Source organism: Sebastes fasciatus, chromosome 2 (genome assembly GCF_043250625.1).
Source record: "Sebastes fasciatus isolate fSebFas1 chromosome 2, fSebFas1.pri, whole genome shotgun sequence".
Classification (NCBI taxonomy): Eukaryota; Metazoa; Chordata; class Actinopteri; order Perciformes; family Sebastidae; genus Sebastes; species Sebastes fasciatus.
Window position 1 is genome coordinate 14,156,837 of NC_133796.1, and position 23,651 is coordinate 14,180,487.

General features: G+C 40.6%; 1 protein-coding gene across 7 annotated transcripts; it reads right to left on the reverse strand.

The window, feature by feature from the left end:
* Nucleotides 1-253: 253 nt before the first annotated feature.
* Nucleotides 254-22,632, reverse strand: LOC141752610 (protein mono-ADP-ribosyltransferase PARP6). Of its 7 annotated transcripts, none has more exons than XM_074610665.1 (23): nt 22,322-22,632; nt 20,696-20,853; nt 20,105-20,182; nt 16,359-16,453; nt 15,228-15,288; nt 14,929-15,019; nt 14,687-14,753; nt 14,274-14,423; nt 11,461-11,611; nt 10,941-11,072; nt 10,625-10,720; nt 10,235-10,327; nt 9,802-9,927; nt 9,360-9,425; nt 8,913-8,980; nt 7,731-7,779; nt 7,454-7,566; nt 5,975-6,047; nt 4,146-4,215; nt 3,164-3,243; nt 2,769-2,832; nt 2,106-2,190; nt 254-816 (listed from the first exon to the last, which is right to left on the reverse strand). In XM_074610665.1, the coding sequence occupies exons 2-23, from the start codon at nt 20,696-20,698 to the stop codon at nt 714-716; spliced, it is 1,914 nt and encodes a 637-aa protein (XP_074466766.1). In that variant the 5' UTR covers nt 20,699-20,853; nt 22,322-22,632; the 3' UTR covers nt 254-713. The 7 variants fall into 7 exon arrangements, 6 of the variants coding, with proteins under 6 accessions (XP_074466766.1, XP_074466798.1, XP_074466788.1 ...); XM_074610697.1 differs by having other exon boundaries at nt 9,360-9,422; nt 10,941-10,994; nt 22,322-22,629; XM_074610687.1 differs by having other exon boundaries at nt 10,941-10,994; nt 22,322-22,629.
* Between the last annotated feature and the right edge of the window lie 1,019 nt (nt 22,633-23,651).

The window sequence follows — 23,651 nt, forward strand, 5'->3', positions numbered from 1 at the left end:
TCAAAAACAAAGTGCCTACAGTGTATGTAGCGTGAGTTCAAGCCACACCTCGCTTATTGGATTCTGGGAGCGAACAAGGACAAAATGACAGAGCAGTGCTCGCCCCTCAGATAACCATGTCACAGACCTTAATTCATGTCATTAGTCAAAGAATATTAAATAAACGGATCGGAGATAATGCCTTTGCAAACACAATAAGAGAACAAACTTCTATGTGCGGGTAAATCCATCACTTATTTGCCACAAAGGAATGTAATTATCGTTTGGAATGATTCTTTTTTTTCTTTTTTTTACTAGATATTCACAAAGAGAAATGATAAATAGAGATAATTAGTCCAAAAGATCAGTGAAAGTGCTGCAAGAAATAAGAAATCCCAGTCGACCCAGGGGTTTGAAAGTGTGTGCATGTGTGGAGAGCCATACCAGTGGCTACTTTCTTTTTTTTTTCTTTAGCGGTGTGTTAACTGAGACTGACTTTAACCAGGTCAAACCTGAACTGAAGGTTAAATGAACATGTAATGTGTAACCACTCGGAGAAGAGGAACAAAGAAGGGAGAGGAAAATGAGAGGACCAGAACAAAACGACTTTTAGAAATAATGTGCTCAAGAGCTCCCTCGGCCTTCAGTTATCAGGCCTGAGGTCGGCTCGCCCAAACATTCGCTGTCTGCCTGCCTGTGTGCCTCCGCCAGAGAGAACGTATGGAGAACCGCCATTAGCTGGAGTAGATCTGGGTCCCAATCACACGCATGATCTCCTTTTGCACCTTAGGCTCCTGGGTGTTGATGTTGGCGTCTCCTACTTGGCCATCCTCATACCTGCACATATACAGTAGATGATTTGACATGTGGTTTCAACTTTTCATCAATAGCTGCTTAAGGGTGTTTTCACAAGCCAACATTCAGTCTGTTTATAACAAACTCTGGTGCGGTTCGTTTGGGCAGTCGTGAACACAGTAATCGTTCTCTGGTGCGGACCAAAACAAACGGTATGAGACCACTTGCGAGAGGTGTTCTCGGACCGTTTCCAAGCGACTGGTCCGGATGGACATACGGACGGACGGATAACCCGAAAACATAATGCCTCAGGCCACGGCTCTCACCAGAGCAGAGGCATAAAAACTTTGACAGCAATATATCAAAGTCTGCGATTCCCTGCATAGAAGTGGCAGGTCACGAAACGAAAAAGATTAATTTGTCCCTCAGCAAATACATGTTTTTATTTGGTCCGCTTTAATTTGTGCACTGTGAAACCGAACCAGACTAAATAGAAAACAAACGAGACTAGACAAATGGACTAGGCTTGTGTAAGCCCTCTTGCTCACTCCCTCAATTTTTCTGCTACTTAGTGGTATAATGGCCCCGGTAAAGATAAACCACTTTAGTTTATTGTAATCTCTTCAGCAAGACATAACACTGATGATAAAAAAGGTAATATTTCCATAAACAAACAAGCCTCTGTGAGTTGCTGTCATCTGTGAAAGCAAGTGAATTACAATAATTTTAGAACAGGCATTGTTAGGTCTGACACAACAGATCTTCCTGTTTTTATTCTAATCTCATCAACATTTCTTCAAGCTGAAAAAACACAACCATACGCCGAGCACAAGGTCAGAATTGAATTATATTTAGCTGTGATTTAAATTTGATTGCAGGCCATCTCAAATCTAATTTCCGACTCAGAAGACAGCAGTGGACACGATAATAGACTTTGCCATCTGGTGAATGCCCGTGTCCAAAGCCCTAACACCGGCAGCCAGCGTGGATGCCATGTGTTATTTGCTGAGCGACAAAACAGTTTTAAACATCATATTGAAAGGCTATGATCTGAGAGGAACCCAGTTGAGTGGAGCGGTAACACCACTCAGCCATCACTTATTCACTGCTTATTTAAAATGATGATGAAGGAAAGCTGCAGCATATACTACCATATTCTTCATTAAATCACCTTCATCATGTGTGGTTTAGCAGGAAAAAAAACAAGCAACCGGAGTGATGAACTATGTCTTTTAAGTGTGATGATTATTTTTAATATTTGCTGCCTGGCTGCTATGCCAACTACTTTGGTAATTATGCATTCTTTCAGTAAAAGTGTTGGTAATACTTACACAAAAAAGAAGCGAGTACAGACGTGGTCGGATACTGGACACACCCAGATGTTACCATGTTTCTGCAGATCCTTAGATGTGATAACTGTTGAAGAGAGAGAGAGAAGCAGGTTTCAACACAAAATGAGTGCTTATTCTATCATTACGATTATTATTGGTTGTAGTACTGTAGTGGTGTTGCTGTTACACAAGATGCACAACAGCTTAAGGGCTTTAACTCCGTTATTATCTGAACTGATGCACATTATTTCTTTTGTTTATCTTTAATTATTTTCTCCTATTATGATGATGATTATCATATTATGATAATTGCTATGACTTCTTTTTTTTGAACGGCACATTAATACAGTAGTCACATTACCCGGTTTTATTTAGATTTTAATGATCTAACTTAATGGCATTCTCTTCCTGTTTTGCTTTTCTTCTGTAAATGGTTTACGAGTTTGATAAAGGATTTATTAAAATGTGTGCATTAGGTCATTACTGTAATAATAACTTAATTAATATAATAATATCATTCTTTATATTTTTGTTTTCTTATTTAAATGTGTATTCATTTAGAGACAGAAACACATCAAAGTGTATTAATCGAATATACTAATGCAACATATTCACACATTATCTCAGCTTTAACACATATGATACCTTCTGCTTTGTGATTACCTTCGCACAGAGCGATGCAGTTCAGATTTCGACTCTGAAGAAACCTTGATTGTATTGGACGGCTCTATTGAAAAAAAGAGATGACAGTTAAGTCCCGCCAAGCTGCGACAGTAAACACCATGACCTCACTGAGCTGATGACGGTATCCATGGTAACACTGAGAATGACAAACACTGAAACTGCACAGAGTAATAGTGATGTAGTAAGCAGATGATAGTAATGTAATAGTCACAACTAAGGCACAGTGAATGCAGGAAACAATTGAACTCGGTATACAAAACATTCTAAAGTATGTTTATTTTTATTTGCATACTTTGTGCAGGATTCACAGTGGCCGACTATCTTTTAAAAAAGATATGGTATATCTTTATATGTAATATGTCCCGTTCCCTCACCTGTGGTATGGTGTTCATGCGGTTGTAACGCTGCACCAGTTCATCTTTGGTGGGCATGCGGTGCTGTCCTTTCCCCATTCCTGCAAGAAGCAGCACAAAGAGAGCAAACAACCCTGAGTCAGAACGACCTTACATCGAGTCACTCAAGCTGTGAAATCACCTTCCTCTAGTGGTCTTGAGCTCCTTGTACAGAGAAATTCTTACCCACAGTGCTAACCTTCATATGAAGGTTGGTCCAAAATACTACTGAATATTATCGACACAACAAGGTGATACAGCAAGCAAGCACTGCCATTATCAGAACTGCATGCTTTAGATTTTACCATTAGTTCTGATAAGTAATTATTGGTTTTGATTGAGCAAGAACAGACTAAGCCAAATGGATATACATCCATCATTTATTTGAAGTTTTTAGCTCGGAATAATTAATTCCACACCCATCTATAAAACTGGAAAACCATTGCTTAGAGGCTTGTTAATAATCCAAACCGGTGGGCCCCTTCGGCAACCTGCTGACCTCTTGTCCACGTGATCAGCACCAAATCCATATCGGAACCTCAAAACCAACCTATGAATATGTGTTTCAGTGAAAATACACAAGGGAAAGTAAGGTAAGGACTTAAATGCATCTTCACCCCCCACCCCATGAAAAGAAAATAATATAAAAAAAGCCAACAAAGTACAAAATATCACACACAGATCCACTGACAGCTCCATTTCACACAGCCACAACGTAATGTATGGTATGGTAGGCGGCACACAAGCTCAGAGAAAAAAGGCCCAAGGCCCAGCACCCCAATACGGACACACAACACAGAGCAGCACAATAGGATAGCATGGAAAGGTCCCGCAATGTGAAAATGAAGTGTTCCAGGATGATAATCAGGCCATGTTACACACATAGAGCAGTCAACATGGTGGAATAAAAGGGAGGAAGGGGGGCCGGAGGAGGGCTGAGTGGGGAGGAATGAGCCGTTCCTACCTGAGTATCCAAAAGATATGCTGGAGATGGGGCTCAGATAGATGCCCTTTCCATACGCTGCCCCATGCAGCTTGGGTTTGAAAAGAGCAGGAAGGAAGGAAGGGTCACTGAGCAGTTGCACAGGACAACCTCACACCCACACAAATGTACTCACACATACAGTGCAATACATACTAGTCCTAGTGTAGTTAAATCAAAGGAAAGCACGTATAAGTCAGTGTATTATATGTTTCTGTGACAGTTTATCTGGCAAACAACACCAACCAAGCAGGCTAAACACACACACACACATGTGAAAATCCAAAGACAGCGGATCGCAAAGAGCCAAAGACAAAAAAAAAAAAGATAGTTTTATTATTCCAGTGATCTGAAACAACACCTAGAACCCACACAATCACACCTTTAAACTGCCAACGCATTTTTCTCCTCACAACATAACGTAGTCTGGAGAAGATCACGTGATGCTCTTGAGTTTTGTGAATGAAATCTGTGTGTGAAATATTCAGGTATTCAAGCAATGCTGACATGAGCAATGAGGCCATGTATGCTGGCTTGAAGGTAAAGATGGTATGAGGTATGAGGATGACTGATAATGATGTTGAGCCTCCACACAAGAATGTCCGGAATGAGGGAAACGGAAAGGACCACAGGTGTAAGATGGACAAGTGTTCATACGCCACAGTGGAACCAGAGGAAGAACAAAGAGCAACTTGATAGTTTGGGAATGAAATGTGAGGGAGATGGAGGTCAGGACGTTGGAACGTCTGGAAGAAATCAAAAGGAACGATAGACGAGAGGTTTTGTGTGATGGTTGGAGCTGGAGGCAGACATATACTCAGTCCTCCTGTGAAACACAGTGACAGAGGAAGGCGGGGTGTCAATGCTCAAGGTGAGACGGAGAGGAGAAAGAGGAGGCGGATGAGCACTGAGGCGAGATCAAAGATGTAAAGTTCAAAAAAGTTGGAGAACAAAAGAAGGCATAAATGAAACGCATCAGCATGATAGAGCAATCACGGCCGACGTGAACGTCTCAAAAATCCTTGAGATTTCACATTTAATTGTTTTTCATCTATTCTCAAGACGTGCCGGTGTATCTCCGAGCAGTCATTATCTGCCGTATTGTGCAAATTAGACAATCCTGCGTTCTCTAGTGCTCGCTTCTTGATCTTTTTTTCTTTTTTTTATTATTATACAACAACCTTGGCATAACAATATAAAGATCCAGATGGATGCAGACCTGAGTAAAAACCGGAATACACTTATGGAAGAAAAGTATGGTTTTGCCTTGAAACTTTATGGTCCTGATTTGGTCACTTGTACCCATTTGGTATCAACTAAGTTTAAATGAGGCTACTATTTGACCCATAATGAGTGGTGCCAGTTACTGACCTTTTATGGAAGCCCTCCTCATTCACCCACAGGAAGTCTATACTCACTACCATGGAGCTTGTCCTTCGTATCCTTCAGCTTCAGACCTAGTCTACTCTGTGCTCTATGTGGTTAACCCCAACAAGGCACACAGTCAGCCTCCCGACATCACAGCCGACACCACGGCCTCCTCCCTTTGTCCCAGAAAGGGAAGAGACGTGCTGTCCGCTGCTGTCGGCGGCGGCAGCAGAAAAAGCCGCCGACATCGGCCGGGAGAATCTCCCAGTGTGCCCCGCTCGCTAAAATGCCAAATCGCAAAGCCGACGTAAGGGAAGCTGGCATCCATTAACTGCAAAAATGAATCAGCCGGACAGCGAGCCTGCTCTGTCAGAGAGCAGGTTCACTGTCCGAGAGGAGATGCATCGTAAATTCCAGCCAACTGCCAGGTTTACAGTACGTACCTGCAGTTTGGTATAAGAGGCATTGACTAGTCCATTTCTCAGAACAGAGTGCCAGTTCTCTATATGGGAACCACTAGAGCAAGTGTAGAGAGAGGGAGAGATGAGAAAGAAGAGATGACACAAAGTGCTGCGTGACTATAAACAGCGTGCGCAACCACTGATGTGTAGTGGGCCAGATCCATGCTGTTCAAAATAACACTGTGGCGCATTTTGTCTGAGGAAAGGATTATTTCATTTATTATTATATTACTTACTGTATTTGAAAATGTCATGACTTATTACTGTAAAGAAAATCAATGAAAGTTGTTACATTACCTTTACAGCTTTTTACTTTCTATTCTTACATAAGTATTTTGTGAAACCTACAATTAGAAATCCATGAAGAGAGAAGATTGAAGCTCTCTCCTGCCCACCACAAAGAGCTTCTGTAGTCGTCTATTTATACAATTTGTGCAAGGACATTTAGGGACATTCTGTTACATCATCATAGTTCTCCAAATTTATATCATTTAATACAAAAAAAAAAAAGTATTAACAGATGAAGATCAAAGATGACAACCCATCACTGCAGCACAGGATGGGTTTTTTGTCTCCCAGTGCAGGTATCTGGACTGTCTTAAAATAAAATACAACAGGAACAGAGAGTGGTGTCATGGGTGCTGTTATTTTTAACTCGTGTTGAAGCAGTATCAAGTTCTTGTTCCAACAGTCCAATAAATAAAACAGGGAAAAGTTATTTATTTCACGTATCAGCCGTTGAAGGATTCCCTCCTAAATCTTTCCATTTGTCATTAAACTGACTCTGAACATGTATTTATATTTTCTATGTTTCTATTTATATCAATATAAAATGATGGCAGCCAAGCTCACATACAAATTTGGCATTTCCTGCTCAGAATGATCAAATCTGTAGTATTAACCAGCATAAAGAGAGACTGTTAGCACTCCTCATGTGCCCAGATGGGCCGTGTGTATCTAAAATATTCAGCAAAGCCCCATCTGCTACAGTACAAATCTCGATCTCACAGATAGTGCTTGGCTCCATGTGCTGGCTTAGCGAGGTGGTTTCTCCGTCCAAGAGAACGGTCGCCGCTCTGTGCTGTTGTTTGTTACGGTTCCATAAAAATCTGCTATAGAGTGGCTCCTCCATCCGCAACAAAATGACCAGGTGTTACACACGAGACGTGTTCATGTTTGACAGTGTGCCCTGCTGTAATGCTAAATTATGCATGCATTTTAGTGACTATGCTTGATTTGAGATCAATTATTTACAGCGGGTGATTTCTCACATTATATTTGCCCAACAGCCAGAAGCTTAACAGTATAATAACTACAAATTATTCTCTGATATAATGATTTTAACTCTGTAACTGTAGCTTTACAAGCTATAAGCTCCGAAGTAGTCATTCGATTAAAACATAAGGAGTTTCGACTGTATGAATGCTGTGTCAGCTAATGAGAGGAGCAAAGTGGACTCACTGGAAGGCGAAGGTGCTGCCATAAAGCTTCTTGGCAGTGCGAAAACGAGCCTCCTTGGCCGGGGGGCTGCTGAGCAGCAGGAACTGGTGGGAGGTGTGCATGAATTTCAGTTGCTATCACAATGAGATCATAAGGGACGAGTGAGAGCAAGAGAGAGAGAGAGAGACAAACAGACAGATAGAGAGTGAGTATGAACCATTTATATGACATAATGTAGCAGTAATAAGAAACTAATTTGATATAGGACACTTGAGGCGATGTCATTCTGCTTCCCTACCCTACTCAGAGGCAGCTTGACGATATGAGACCTGTTACTGGAAATAATCCTGCGAAATAGACAGAGAGAAGATCGAAACATGAATGAAATAAGGTGAGACAGAATTGAATGGAGACATATCATGCTCATTTCCAGGTTCATACTCGTATTTTAGGTTTCTACTAGAACATGTTTACATGCTTTAATGTTCAAAAACGCATTATTTTTCTCATACTGTCTGTCTGAATATACCTGTATTCACCCTCTGTCTAAAAGATTTAGATGTTTTAGTGCCTGTCTCTTTAAGACCCTCTCCTGAAAAAGCCCAGTCTGCTCTGATTGGCTTGCGAGAAAAATATGGTGCACCTTTACAAAGGTAGTTCTCAAGCCGATATATTCTAATGAGCCTGCATGTGACATAGGAAGGGGAGCCAAATCTGAATGGCTTGTTGAATCACATGTTTTCTGATCTAGGCAGCCCACAAAAAAACTGACTGGGTGGTCTTATTTCACAGTTTGTGGGTTGGTTGACACTCCAGATACCTAAATGTATGAGATCAAGCACTGAAAAGCAAGCATTTTGACTTGTCAAAATAGGAAAAGCACTACTAATAACATTAACAATGGCTCCAGTCTATTCAAGTGTCCCAGTAAGCCATGACAGTGTGACAATTAATTTAACCATCATTATTTACAGCTGTGCTTTTCCTGCTGTGAAATGTCAAAATGTCTTTCATGAAAAAGGCCTATTGGCATAAGACCATCAGCATTATTGTGTTGTCCATGATCATTTATCTAATATGGTAAGTTTATTTCTGTTGTCATTATACTGAAATTTCTAACTTTGATACAATACTAAAGTATTGATATTCGATAGCATTGTCGATACAACAGGGAAAAATTGACAACATTGAGGGCATTTTTTTTTTTTTAAAAGACCAATAGCGTTGTTTGTGTTTACTCGTTGTCGGAGAGAAAAGAGAGCAGAAAGCACAGCTGATATCCGTGTATCTATACTGTCGAAAATTAGTATTGAAACCTTTTCAAATCTTCGGATCCATATGTATCGATACTTCGATATTTTTGACAACACTATTTGATACGCTCTCTACTGATACGTTGTGCTGTATGTTATTTTCTGAAATGAAGTCAACATGCAAAGCAGAATGAAACCCATTTTCCGAACAGATCCTCTCTACTCACCACTGTAGCAGGGGGTGGGCCAAAGGGTCAAGTTTGTCCATCTGTTTCTTGATCTCTAGATATGAGCCCTGAAAAAAAAAAAAACACACAAGCATGTGTTGTTTTCAGTTTTTTTTTTTTTTCCAAAGCCAAATGAGCCAGTGTTTGAATCTAGACATATTATGTGTTTTATACATAGTACAGATGCCGTCAAGCCACAGTGGGTAAACAAACAATAGAAACCAGAGCGATAGAGAAGATAAGCTAAGCAGTAACAACTGTCACTCTGATAAACAAAGACCCCACCCATGCTGCTCAAGGACTGTGCAATGGACATTTTCAGTCATGGGGTGGACATAGAGTGATGATCTAATATAAACTAAAAAAACCTTATTAGATCTTAAACATTATACATTAAAGCTAACTGTAGCCTAGATCTCTTTTTTCCCTCCCATCTCTTCCTTGTACCTGGGTCATTTCCCGAATGGACATGACGCTGTCCAATGCTTTCTGCAGTCTCTCATAATTCTTCTTCTGTGTTCATCGGTTGAGCCAAACATCCATTGTATGCAATGAGAGAGGGAACAACATACAGACATCTAAAATCACTTGTAGAGGTGAAAGTTGGCTATTCTAAATTCTTCCTATACATTTTATAAAAAAGAAAATTGCACTCATTGCACTATACAAAGATGCAACTAATAATATATAATAATAGAGCATCACAGTTACATAACATCATGCAATTATTTTGTGGATAATTACAATAATATTTTCTAGTTTTGTTCCGACAGCAGGAGTGGTTTTAATAGAGTAGGCGTTGTGTTTCACAAATGGATATGTCATCTCGGAATGAGATTTGTGTATTGATTTAGTTGGTAATCATGATTTTAGTAGTGAGGATGCTGACCTTTGGGTTGAAGGCCAGAGTCTTGGGGTCATTGGGGTCAACGACTGATGGGTAGGGCTCAAAGATGATGCTTTTACGGGGAGACTCGAGAGCAGCTCGACACATAGCCACAAGTAGGTCCACCACCTGCGGAGAGAGGGATTTTACATTTACATTTTCTTCCTTTGTGTGAAGCTGTTATCGACTGATTCTAATGCTTTTATCGACTAGTGCGTTACAACAGAAAAACCTGCCTCAGTTCCAAAAACACATATAAACTACAACTAATCAGAAATCATTATTATAGTCAAACACGTGCCAGTGTTTTATGCTTGTGTTTCGTTTGTCTTACATATATGTTACGCTTTTATTCATTAATCTAAAATAAGAAATTAGGAAAAAAAATACAAATAATCTGAATTATATCATATATTATCTGTTGTGTTGTTGTCACCTCTGCTCCGGTGGCCACTTCCTCTGCAGCTCCGGACATCACACCCAGAGTGTAGAAGGAGAACACACACAGCTCCCTGGTGCACACAGCCGGCTACATAAACAAACACACACACATACAGACAAAGAGGGATGAGAATACACTCGTTTCAATGTGCACTACATATCTACACAAAAACAAGTATGCTAATGCACACACATACGCACACACACTGTTGTTATCACTCTTTATCTTGCTGCCTCACTACTACAATTGTGGAAAATCCATTAACAGGTTCACATTACTAATAGAGAGAGAAAACATCACGAACATGCCATTCATGACTTTTCTTTTTAACCGTTATGTATTTCTAAATCTATACTGTATGTTTCTCTTTCTCATCTCCGATACCTTCAGCATGGATCCATTCTGAAAGACGTGCTGCTCGTCGCACACCACGCAGTACTCGTTGAGCGTAGGGATCCTCTGCTCTGAGTACTTCATTATCTGTTTGGAGAGAAGTTGTGTTCCCAGTTATCACTCCCACCTGAAGGACTGCCATATAAAGGCTAGTTTTGCAGCAGAAATGTCACCAAACAAAAATTTTGAACTGCAGTTACTAGTTAGACTGGCTCATCCTGTTATGAGACACAACAATGTAATGTGGGCCCCACCCCTTGTCACTGCCAGCTACCAGCAGATAGCTCATATCTCTGTGAGGTCTAACCTGCACTAAGAAGCCATACTCCAAGGTAGGGATGTTCTTGCAGTGGCCGCCCGCCTGGGATGAGAAAAACAATTCAATCAGCTGCCTCGTGGTAATCTGCGCAGGGGCCCTGGCCGCCGGGACAGCCACAGTCTGATGAGTCAAGTGAAGACAAAGCATTATGGGAAACGGCGCAGCAGCCATGTTACGGTAGGGGTAAGGAAAGGCTCAGGTGGGAACAGTGCAGGTGGCGGGTGACTGAGAAGAGGGTCAGAGTGGATCATCACAGTGGATTAAAACAGAAATATACATTACAATATCATGAGTTCATACATCAGCAGTGATACAAATGTAAGGAGTGTAAAGTTTAGAGCCTCAGAGTTGTGACAAAAACACTATGACCACAACTTGACATGTGAGTGAGACACGGTAAAGACAAATAAGTGGGAGGACAGTGGCATTTTGTTAATTCAAACTGAAAGATATCGGACTCCGAACCTAAGAGATGCATGGGTGCTGATTCGTTCAGACTGGCACTAACCTGGCTGTTTGGCGGATAGCTGAAGAGCTCCCCTTTGGGGTTCTTCATGGTACATGAGATAGAGCGGTTCATCAGGCGGGTCACTCTCAGCTCCGGGACGCTCAGCTTCCCTTTTAAAACTGTGTCTTGGATCAGAGGAAAACTCGGAGACCTAGAAAAAAAAGCAAGAAGCAATTCATGCGCATCACTTCATTGGGCATTTTATCTACAATGAGAAAATTATAATGTCATTGTGTGTGTGGAGGGTTTGGCTTCAAAGGCCAAATCAGGCCAATTTCAGAACTTATTATTGTAATGTTGCCTTGAGTAAAATCTTAAAGAGGATCTATTATGCTTTTGTGCTTTTTCCCTTTCCTTTAGTGTGTTATATAGTTTTTTGTGCATGTAAAATGTTTGCAAAGTGACGCCAAACGGAGTTATTCTCCCCCACAGAAACACTGCTCCTGAACTGTCTGAAACGCCTCACTTTATGTCCCGCCTTTTCTTCGGTAACGTGGTGATGTCACCAAGTAAAACATTTTCATAATACCTGCCTAGCGGCTAGTTTGGCACGCCCTCAAACAAAGCTAGTTATACGGAGCTGGAGCGGAGTCCGAAGAGTTTGGTTCGGTTGACCAATCACAACAGAATGGGCCAGCTGACCAATCTGAGCAGACTGGGCTTTTTCGAGAGAGCGAGACAGGAGCTTAAACAGAGTGTTTCAGACAGAGGGTGAAAAGAGGTGTTGCAGGACAGCCAGTATGAGAAAAATAAAGCGCTTTTTGAACATTAAAGCCTGTAAACATGTTCTAGTAGAAACCCAAAATATAAGTATGAACCTGAAAAAGAGCATAACAGGTCCTCTTTAATTATCAATGACATCATTTGCAACATCTCCTCAGCTGTAATCTTGCATGGTAAGACTGCAATGTGTTAACACAGTCAGTACCTGGCTAATTTTATAGCGACACGTGTTAAAGAAACTTACACTACTACTTCTACTAGCTCTGACAACTGAAATCAGTTTGGGCAGTAGCTCAAGTCACTACCTGTTAATATACGAGAACCAGTGTTCACTTCCACCATCACTCTCGCTACATTATCCATGTACACTCTTGACATGAGAACTCCTGTCACGTTGTGAGGATGTCAAGACAGCCTAGTAGTTAGCGAGGCTGACCTCCATCGAGTGGGCCGAGACTCAATCCCTGTGCACCCATAACTGTCAAAGCATCGCGGAATAAGACAAGAAGCCAAGAAGGGTACTTCCTTTTCCCTTGGGAAATCAAATTTTGAGTCGAAGTCAATCTGAAACATGCAGTGTCAGAGATTCCTTTTCCCTGCTTGTCTTCTTTTGCTACAGTTCATCTTTCACAGACAAAACCTTGTCAAAGTATTTCCATCACTATCCTCCAATAGAAATATCCAGTCTTGGGAAAATAGCTCACGTGTATGTAAGTAAGTAAATGTATTCATATAGCACCTTTTTAGATCAGACATCACAAAGTGCTTCACAAAAGAATGAAGGAGAAAGACAAAAGAAAGAAGTAGAGACACAATGTGGAAGTAATAAATACGTCTCCAGAATGAGGAGTTCAGAACATTTTGTGCCTAGGTGCAGATTGAATCTCTGAAGTTTAGGAGTGCACTATATACTGTTCTAATTCTTTAGAATTAAAAGTCCAATAATAAGCTATAATATGCTGTTTCTGAATGATAATTAACAATCATTTGTAAATGGATAAACTTAATCCACGGCCTTCTGTTACTTCCTAAAAACGTCTTTGACAACTGAAGAAAGACGAATTTTCTTCTAAAAATAGCTTTCACTTGAGTTACAGGAACACTTTCAAATATCTGTCTACCACGGGAAAAAAATGAAAGAACATACTGCAACTGTTGTGCCAAAATAACACCAAAATAGCCTGATTGTTTTCTGTACTTGAAGTTAATTCATCTGTGCTTTTCTACTTGACTGATTGCACTTGAAAACAGTGAAAATAGGACAATCAGGATGATAACTAATGTAACCGTGTTTTGTAAACATCAGCATCCAAACCAAGCATCACAATGACAGTATAACTGAGCTCCATTGCTGTATTATCACTGGCCAAAATTTTTGTTTAAAAATGATTTGATTTATTGGAGTGCCAGTAGAGTGCTGCAGGAATGAGCCATAAAACCTGGAAATGAGCTAACACATTAGCACTTCCAGTTCCCTCGTCTTGAAGTCAATGGGTTTTTTTGAATGGGCTTTTGGTTAGAAGCCTGAAATAAGATCTGTGGTTAACAGAAGCTGAAGAGATTTTAACATTTTGTTCTACGTCATAAAATACGTCAGCTGAAGCTTCTAGGTGTCTTAAAAAAGGCGGTTGCTAACAAGTGGCTAAATGAGACTACTAAACGTCCTCACGCCGAACACCAGTCCGCCTTCAGCTTAGTGGTGGTGATGTGAAGTCGTGCGACCGTGATGTAGTTCGTTTATAGCCTAGTGTTAGCTTTTTACTTCTGGCGATTGAAGATACGCTTCAAAAATCATAACAGTGGTGTTCATTTGTGAAGATTATCTTGCTGAACAAAACGTGTAAGTATCATAAATGTTTGTTTGCCACAGAGCTTATTTTCTGCAGTAATCCATAACCCAATGGAACAATCCAATTGGCTGTTTGTTGAGGGAACCAGGGCGATGCTAATTTCCTGCTTGGCCCATAAAAACACATCATCCCAGCATCAGTCTTTTACAAGCCTAAAATGTGTAGCATGCTGTATGTTACACAAAGGCATGGTTGAGTGGATGCCTTGATGGAGATGCACAGTGAGAGAGAGAGACCTACTTGGGTATGGGGGAGAAGATGCTGAGCCCGGCGCGGAACTTCTTGATGGTTCCTCCGGCTTTGAACCAGCTGTGCCTCTTCTCCTGCTGGGCCTTGAGGAACTCATTACTGAGGTGCTTCCACTGCTGCGAGGTGAACGTGCTCAGGATTCTGCCATGTTACAGATAAGGAGAGTCAAACAGGAAGATATGTGAGTGAACCTGGCAGATGGTGAATTATGCTTTAAATCTTGCTGTTGGTGTGCATTATTATTTGGTGTGAGTGGATTAGGCAACCAAAAAGCGAAAGATATATAATCTATGATTTGTTTTTCTGATGTTGCACATTTGGTTATGCAAAATCTGAGGTTAAAATAATGAAATCTACTATGTACAATTCCACTATAAAAGATTATAGGTGCTCAATCAACTTACTTTTTGAGCTGTAGGCCCAAGCTGAAGCCTTCTTTATTGGAGGGCTGGAACACTTCTACTGACGGCTCTGAGTAAAGATGACTAATATTATTACACAGTGCACAGATACACACAGCCTCTTTTCTTTCACTCTCCCTCTCGTGTAGCACATATTGTACTCACCTCCTACGCTCAGTGAGTGGCACAAATACCTAAAGTCCCTCCCAGAAAACCAAAATCCACACTGACTGATCTTTACTCACCAGGTCCATCGAGGTACTGAGAAAGAGAAAAGCGCAGTCTCAGAATAATGGGCTCTGTTCTGATAACTTTCCAAGCTGTTGCAACCTCCTCCTGAGTCAGACACACACACACATACACACATACACACAAATATACAGAGTTAGCATCCTAATTAGGGCCATTTCTCATTACATGAATAAATTATGAGCACACGATGCATTATAAATGATGTGTTACTTTGCAAAATGTCAACGTTGGAATAGTAATGGGCAAGGGAGGAGGAGGAGGTGTGTGCGGAGAGAGAAGAATGCTGACTCACATCTAAGAAACCGATGTTAATATGAAGATCGATGTCCACGTCATCAATGGTTCCATACTCCCTGTTCGGAGACACAACAACAGACACAGGTCATTTATCATAAGTAATGGGATGCATTACACTCCAACCCTTTCAACTGATTATCCCTTGAGGGAGAAAATAGGGGTTATTTTTTCCTATTTTACCAGACAGTGCCTAGTTAAAGGTTCCCTATACCATATTCAGAGCATTAATATTGCATCAACTATTAGCTATGTAAAGATATAGAGGAGTAATGTCTACCTGAGCAGAGAACGAAGTCGCTCTCCCTCTGTGTGTGTTGTAATCCGAGCTTTGCCTTGCTTTGTTGATGTAGCCGGGCCAGCCGTGTGCCTTTTTAGTGCATGTGAGCGTGCCCCACTGGCTAGCTCATGCTGGCCGCTCTGCACTGCACTCATACAGCAGTTATCGCTGATAACGCCATCCCAACCTATGGCACTATTGCGGAAGTGTAGCGCCCACCCTCCAGTTCCCCCCCCCTAGGTTAACACTGTTAGCTCCGTCAGCACTGTTGCTGTTGTTTGCACCGTTAGCGCTATTAGTACCGTTAGCTGCAAGCCATCTGCTCAGCTGTCGCCGTGTTGAGAACTGTGTGGCAGCACTAGATATGCTCTGAAGTTTGTATTGAGCACCTTTAAAATGAATACATAATATCTTTGAACTGTGCCCGTGTACGTTTTTTTTTCAAAATATGTCTCTAAAGCTGTGTTCACACTGTGAGCGACACCGCAACATTCTACAAGTCATTTTCAATGGAAGCACAGAAAGCTACAAACTGACGGCCGACACTTGTAGCTACGTGACGCGCTACAAATAAAGTTGAGCTGGTCTCAACTTTTTTCAGCGCTCCAATGATGCAGTGAAGCATCAACCAATTTTTGTTTCACCATGTTACGTTCCATCTAAAAAAAACAAAATGCCGTTAGCCAGTTCCCAGTGCTATTTAACAACACAACTACCCCAACGAACACTTCAACGCCTACTCGCCGACAATGTAGCCTGCCACGCTGGCCGTTTTGTTGCTTTTGTTGCTCGTGGTAAGAACATAGCACAACAGATGTGTGTGTGTGTTTCGATGTATCTGTGTTGTACCTAACAGAGACAGCACTGTCAGTGTAGATGTCTTTTACTGCCTCAATATCTGCATCCAGTTGAGGGTGGCGGTACAGGTCAGCAGCGCAGCTCCCCTGTAACAAGCATAACACTGGTCACAATTACAGCACAAGACACGCTACAGTGGTTTTGTCTGACGTAACCCCACAGCCCTCTCAGATGAACTCAAGCACCCTTACAATGACACCACCCGTCATGTTAACATCACTGTAAATGTGCCAGTGTTAGCCAAAAGGCTCATTTTCAACTGTTGTCCCTTGGCCAAATGTTAAAATAGACATTAAACAACAACAATTAACACAACATGTAAAAATTTGAACCGGATAATCAGAACACGGACAGCTGAACAGGATGAAAAGCTTGAAGAAGTAAAGCAAGCATCATTCAAAGTAGGAAATGTAAAATGCAGGCAACTAATACAAAACAATGTTAACATAATATCACATTACATTACTAAGACAGGTAAAACCAGAAAGGACATAATCTGACAAACACAGACAAAAAGCTAAGCAAATGTGAGCAGACAATACAAGGTCCAGCTGCTTTTTCTTTTTTAAGATTATATGCAAAGAGTCGCTCTGTCATATATTTAATGGAGGGATGTTCCAAAACTATAAACAACAACTAGGTCTCCCTCTTATTCTAGATCTGGTTAATCTCTCCACAACATGTTTCTGGAAGATGAATGTGGTAAATGGAGGAGGTGCTAATCCATTAAGAATTTTGAATATTAAATAAGCATTGTGAAATTGAATAAGATTTCCCTAGCAAAGGAGACCATTTTCATATCATCACCACAGGAAGTACATGTACATTACAGTAATAATGACAGCTTTTAGGTTTATGGTCCACGATCTAGAGAGCTTGTTTATATACAGATTGTAAAGGCTTTAGTATTGTATCAATGGTAAGAGAACAAGTGGTTATACAGTATGTATACAGTTAATGTGAGAGAATAACAGAATGGAAATAAATCTTAGTCGCTTCAAATTTGAATTTTAAGGTGATTTGAAATGGGATGTTATTTAAGACGATTTATTATATAAAAGTGTATATTGTTAGAATATTGTGTAATGAATGTTTCTATTCCAACCATTTATCCATTATAATTACCTAACTATTTGAACTGTTTATTCATTATTATTAGCTATCTATTTCAACCATCTATCCAGTGCTTTTAGCTGTCTATTCAGGCCTCTCTGCTCACTTACTAACTAGTTTTTTTAACCCACTCTTAATCGCAACACATACTGTAGCTTTTTTTTCAAATCAGCTCAGCTACTCAGTCTGTCACTTCTTCAACCACACTCCAGACCAGAGTCTCATGGCATTTGCACATCATGAAATGATGACATGACATGTTCCATTTAGTCAGCCTTTCCCAGCTCTGATCCAACATCAAGCACATCTTACATTTGCAATAAAATCAGAGAGTTACATAATGTGACATTTGATAAAGAGGAAGAAACAAAGAATTGTATTCAGGAAATAATTTGTACATGTGCATGTATTTTTTGGCATTTCACATCCTGTGATTTAGTACGTTCTGTGATTACATCAGCACCTGGTTCCTCCATGACTAGCATTTTCAAATACTAATAACTATAGTTTACCTAAGTCTGTCATACGTGTTCCTAGCGTCTAGACTTGAAGTCAGACTCTCGTCTCCTCAGCTCTGAGTGTGTAGAACAGATCCTACACTTTCATCCTTATCTTCACTACGCTGCTTTCATGTTCTCTGACTGCATAGCAATGAGCTTTAAGTCCCAGACTGGATTTACATTTCAATCACTAGGCTTGGAAGATAGCAGTAAAAAAAGGATGGCGAACAGATTAAGATCTTATATGGAAGTGAAGCACTGAACTTTACAAGATGAGATGATACATTAAATGAGGGCCACGGAAATGAATTTGACAGTGTTGCTTGGGATTGATACTTAAAGTGGCAGTCTCAAAGATTTTCATTTAAATTAATGTCTGTTAAGTCACTATCTATCGCTGAAGGAGGTAACACAATGGTGATTGAGCCTATGGCCTACTGATGAAAGTATTGCAATATTTATATATTGGCAGTATTACAAACTGGGTGACTGTGATGACATCCTTAAAGGAACAGTGTGTAACATTTCTGGAGATCTATTAGCAGAAATGGAATATAACATTCAGAACTATGTTTTCATTAGTGAATAATCACCTGAAACCAAGAATCGGTGTGTTTTCGTTAGCTTAGAATGAGCCCTTCATATCTACATAGGAAGCAGGTCCTCTTTTGCGTTTTTACGTCTCCTGAAGGCCACCGTAGTTCTCCGACACGCTTGTGAAACTGCGGTAGTGTGAGCCGCCAGCTGCCGTCGGACTTCCATTGCTCCTAAAATATTGTTATTATGGTAAAGATGGCCTCTAAGCAAGGTGAACGGCGTTACCACGGTTTTGCACTCGTCGGCTCACGTTACCGCAGTCGTGGAAAGGGAAGAGTGAGCGGAGGGGTACTCAGTTGGTTGCAATCTGCAACCACACCACTAGATGAAGCCAAATCCTGCACACAATTCTATTGGAGTGAAAAACAATGGACTAGTGCTCAGAGTTCAGCAGTCTGGAGTCTCTTTGTTGATACATAAGCTTCAAGTTTTCAGAATTGTGTGCATAGTTAAATTTTTTGTGTGCACACAATGGAGAAAAACTGTAATACAGCATTTTTTTCACCGGGAATGTCAACACAGACACCCAGTTTGTAATACTGCAAATATATAAATATTGCAATACTTTCATCAGTAGGCCCTTGGCTCAATCACCACTGTGTTACCTCCTTTGGTAATAGTGACTTAAAAGACATTTATTTAAATGAAAATCTTCAAGATTGCCACTTTAAGGTTGCATAGGGTGATAGTATTAAACCTGTATTGTACTTTGGTGGTAAATGTTATTAAACCTGTATTGTACTTTGGTGGTAAATGTCATTTGCTATTTTGCTATTATCAGTTGGCAAAAAGTCTTACTTGAGACCAAGCCCAGAACGCTGTCAAACATTGACATATTCTTACACTTTCATTCTAACTGAATATTCTGCTTCAGATTAATTAAAGTGTTTGCCCTGCCAGCAGTGAGACATTAAAATGGAAATGTCAGTCAGCCGGTCCATCTGTTCTGCACTACTAGAGCAAAATATCTGAACAACTATTCACTCAATGCCGTGACATTTGGTCAGAATATTCATTATCCCCCAAATGATTTTGGTGACCCCTGACTTATTATCTGGTGCCAACATCAGGTCAGAAATCCCCTTTGAACAACACCTAGGTCTATGACAATATCTCAAAAACTAGCAGCTGGTTTTCTGTGAAACTTGCAGTGGTTATTCATGGTTAAATGGTCCAATTATTGGTTGTTTTTTTTTGCTGCCAAACATATTACAGCAGAAGTAGCACTTACTACTACTACTACTATTACTACTACTACTACTACTACTACAACACTTACTACAAGTTGTTAGTCAGTAAAACACATCCTTTCAAAGCTCTTTTACAGTTTGTTGGGAGCTAAAATAATAGTATTTGTAAAAAAAATAATAATAAACTAGTTTGAGGTTATTGTAATGTCAAATTAAAACGATAATAACAATGCTGTCAAGCATAATTATTGAAAACAAAATGACATTGTCCTGACAAACACCAGATTAAACACAGAGATGTAATGTAGGAAGTGTAATACAGTAGCCTCTGCTGTACCTGAATGCCATACAGGAACTGTTCCGACTCGTTCTCCCCGTCCGACTCCTCATCTGTCCAACACTGGCCTTTGATGTCCTGTGGGCCCACACATTGTGAAAAGGCCATTATAGTGGAGCGGAAAGAAATTGCAACCTCTCTCTATCATCCTTTCATCTCACATCCGTTCTCACATCTCCCTATTTAGCCTAGCGTTCAAAACAACCGGCTTCAAAACACTGCTTTTTATAGCATCTCAAAGAGAGAGACGAAAAGGCGCGATTTATTTCCCAAAGACAAGATATTCTCTGAATTCAGCCTTCAAAAGAATACTCAGTTTACAATCAGAGTTTAGTTGATAAAATATATATATTTGTTTTCGTTAGAAAAATAACCATGTCTCATTTCCAGCAAAACAAACCTACAGTATTTAACTTGTTTAATATACTTAGATTAAGCCAATACAATATCTAAATGTCTATGGAAAGTTTGCACTTCTGTCCACAGGAATGTAGTTTTATTTAATTATAAATCTTAAACAAACCATGAATGGATGACAGGGCTTAATCGTATGCAGTGATTATTACGCCAATAGAATCCAAGCTGTCTTACCATTGGGTCTGCTGTTCATAGGGCTCACTCAGACAGGTTTAGGCCTTTGAATACTGCCAACCATTGCAGCGTATTTCCAGGTGGAAGGAACAAGAACAGAAAACCGGAGGGCTCTGGCTGACCACCTCTCTTTCTCGCACTCTTCAGAAGAGCAAAACCTGGGAGAAATAGAAATAGAAATTCAAATTCAGTAACGGAAGAAAACATGAAACAAAGAGGCCATTTCCAGTGATGCCATGCTTTGTAAATGGTGCCCTCCTCCTCTTTTCTTTAAATGGTCTGCACTTCACCTTGCCATGTATCCTAGCAACAGCCATCTCTGCCTCCTTTCAGAGTGGCATTAATCACCGTGGAGAGAATGTGTGGGAGATATGTGCTGTACGTTCAGTACCCAGGATGTCTCCATTTCATTGTTTTGTTTTGCTTTTTTTCCCAGGAACTTCATCTATTAATACCAAAGCACCAAAGGTTCGCACACCTTTTATAGACGCACACTGAATGATGTCAGTGCATTGTTAGACTGACGTCTTTGATTTGCTTAGCAAATAAATGGAAGGAAATCATTGAAACGCCATGTAATTTCCCGGGTTAGCATACAAGAGAGTACATTGTGGGCACATGGGCACAATTTAACATATTAAAATAATGGTTGCCTATAAATGAATAGTTACAGCGGTCATGATGAGGGAAAAAAAGATCTTTTTTAATTTCTATACGGTCCAGATTTAGAAATAAATTGTGACAAGATCAGATGAAAAACTGCGAGGGTAAACAACATTGCTGATATAACAGAGGCAGCTACAGCACACTGCATTTCATGGCGGCCCATCACATTTTGTGTCAGACATGTAAACAATGACATTCTTTCAACGAGACTCAAAGCTGCGGGATGCAGAGATGCATATTTCACACGGCAGCGTCAGAATAGAAATTTACAATTTGCATAGTCTGCTGCATGTCAAACCTAAATAATAAAGAATTTCTAATAGCACTGAATCCTGAGATGTGTGCAAACAAAGACTGGATGGCAATGGCTTGGCTACAAAACCAACCAGCATGAAGGCATCTATGCTACATATAGGTCAATATAATTAAATGAACACCAATTATTAATTTCCTCTTTGTTTTCTGGACTGACATAGGACACTGACATAGCCCATCTCTACCCTTAGACTGGGCCATTATCTATACGTCTACACACAAAATGTGTTTTTCTCTTCCTGATTGTGGATATCTGTCATTTTTCCTGTTAAGGTTTGGCTCCTTTCTTGTCTCCATCACCCTTCCAGACATCAACTGCATCCTATTAAACAAGGCTCCATCTTCCACTTCAGCTACTCTCCTTGCATCTATACGTCTGCTGCCCTGCCATGTCCTCAGCCCTGCTAGCATCTAAACCCCCCCCCCCCTCCCATCGCCCCCCACTGCTCGCCATTCTCATAGCCTCTGTCGTCTCACATACCAATAGAGTCGCCAGCAAACTGACCCCCCCAGACACACGCACATCCACCGCCATTGTCCCCATTCTGCTTTCTGATCATATTTAACGCAAACACAAATGCAGTCAGGCGGATTTTCCCATCCCCCCACGCTCTGCACCCCTACCCCATCCCCATCCACACTTACCTCCACAGAGGATGGAGACTCGGATGCTGTCCTTGCCTCAGCTGCTCCCCCTCTTAAAGGGCACACCTGCCTCTCCCTCTCTCGGTGGCTGTTTTCTACTGAAATGATAGATGACAAGAAGCCCATTAAAATAGGATTTTAGAGAAACCAGAGCCACGGTTCCCCAATTCTACGGCGTCTGTCTTCTTTGTGCTTTGTGGTGTGTGTGTCTGCGAGCGGCAATCCAGCTGGTGTGTGTGTGGGTCTGTGTGTTTATCTATTGCAGATCTCTGCTGCTGCTACTGCTGTCTTATATTTTGCCTGACAACACTGAGGGGTCTGAGCATGCTCAGTGAGCCCAGGCAAGCCAGTCATGTGACCTGCAGCTGACTGCACTGCTGCTGAGAAGAGGAAAAATGGAGGAAAAATGGCTCTGCTTGTGTATATGCGTCTGCCTGTGTGTTTGTGTGTGTGTGTGTGATTGCATAAGTCAGTGTCTGTTACTTTGCAATCAAGCTTTGAAGGCAGCTTCTGGTTGATATTCAAGAGCTTTCATGTCTTGTCTAAATGTATTTAAAGAAAATAAAGAAAGGAAGCATAAATATGCTTAATGCTACATTTGTGCTTTACACTTCAGCTGCACTGCATGCTGTATAGATGCAGAAAGGCATAGGCTTAATTGATCTAATATTCAAATTGCAATAGTGATTATATTTCAGTAACACTTTCAAAAAATCAATATAACATTACAAAAATATATCATATATTCTGTATCTATGATACACTGTGTCATTGTGTGCACGTGAGAGACAATGGCCATCAGGCTTTTGAGATAATCAGTCTTTACCCTCATTATCTCAAGGTGTTAGGCCAAGTATCTCATCAGTGTGTGGCTGTAGTCAGGAGAGGAAGAGAAAACTAACATCTCTCCAAACATTTATTTGGCACACAATAAGGCAAGATAAAGGACACTGGCCCTGGTGGCACAACATAAATATGGGGAATCGGTAGTTTGACATCATGCCATAGTTGTTTCGTCAACCACGGTTATACTGCCTGGTACTTCTTTTATATGAATAGGTGTTCCAGGTTAATAAAGAGTTAACTGTAGTAGTAGCCCCAGAACAATCCCCCATCTTCCACCTATAGTGCAACTGTCCATCGCTTATTATTTCTGGAAGGAGGTGAAAATGCTGATTGCAACTTAAAGGGGAACTACGCCCATTTTCAAAATTCAAACATGTTATTCCTATGGTCTAAGACAGTCCAAAACAATATTAGTAAACATGAACAACTTTCTCCCAAATCCAAAAACTATAGTGCTAAAACTCAAACTTGTGATGTCATAGGG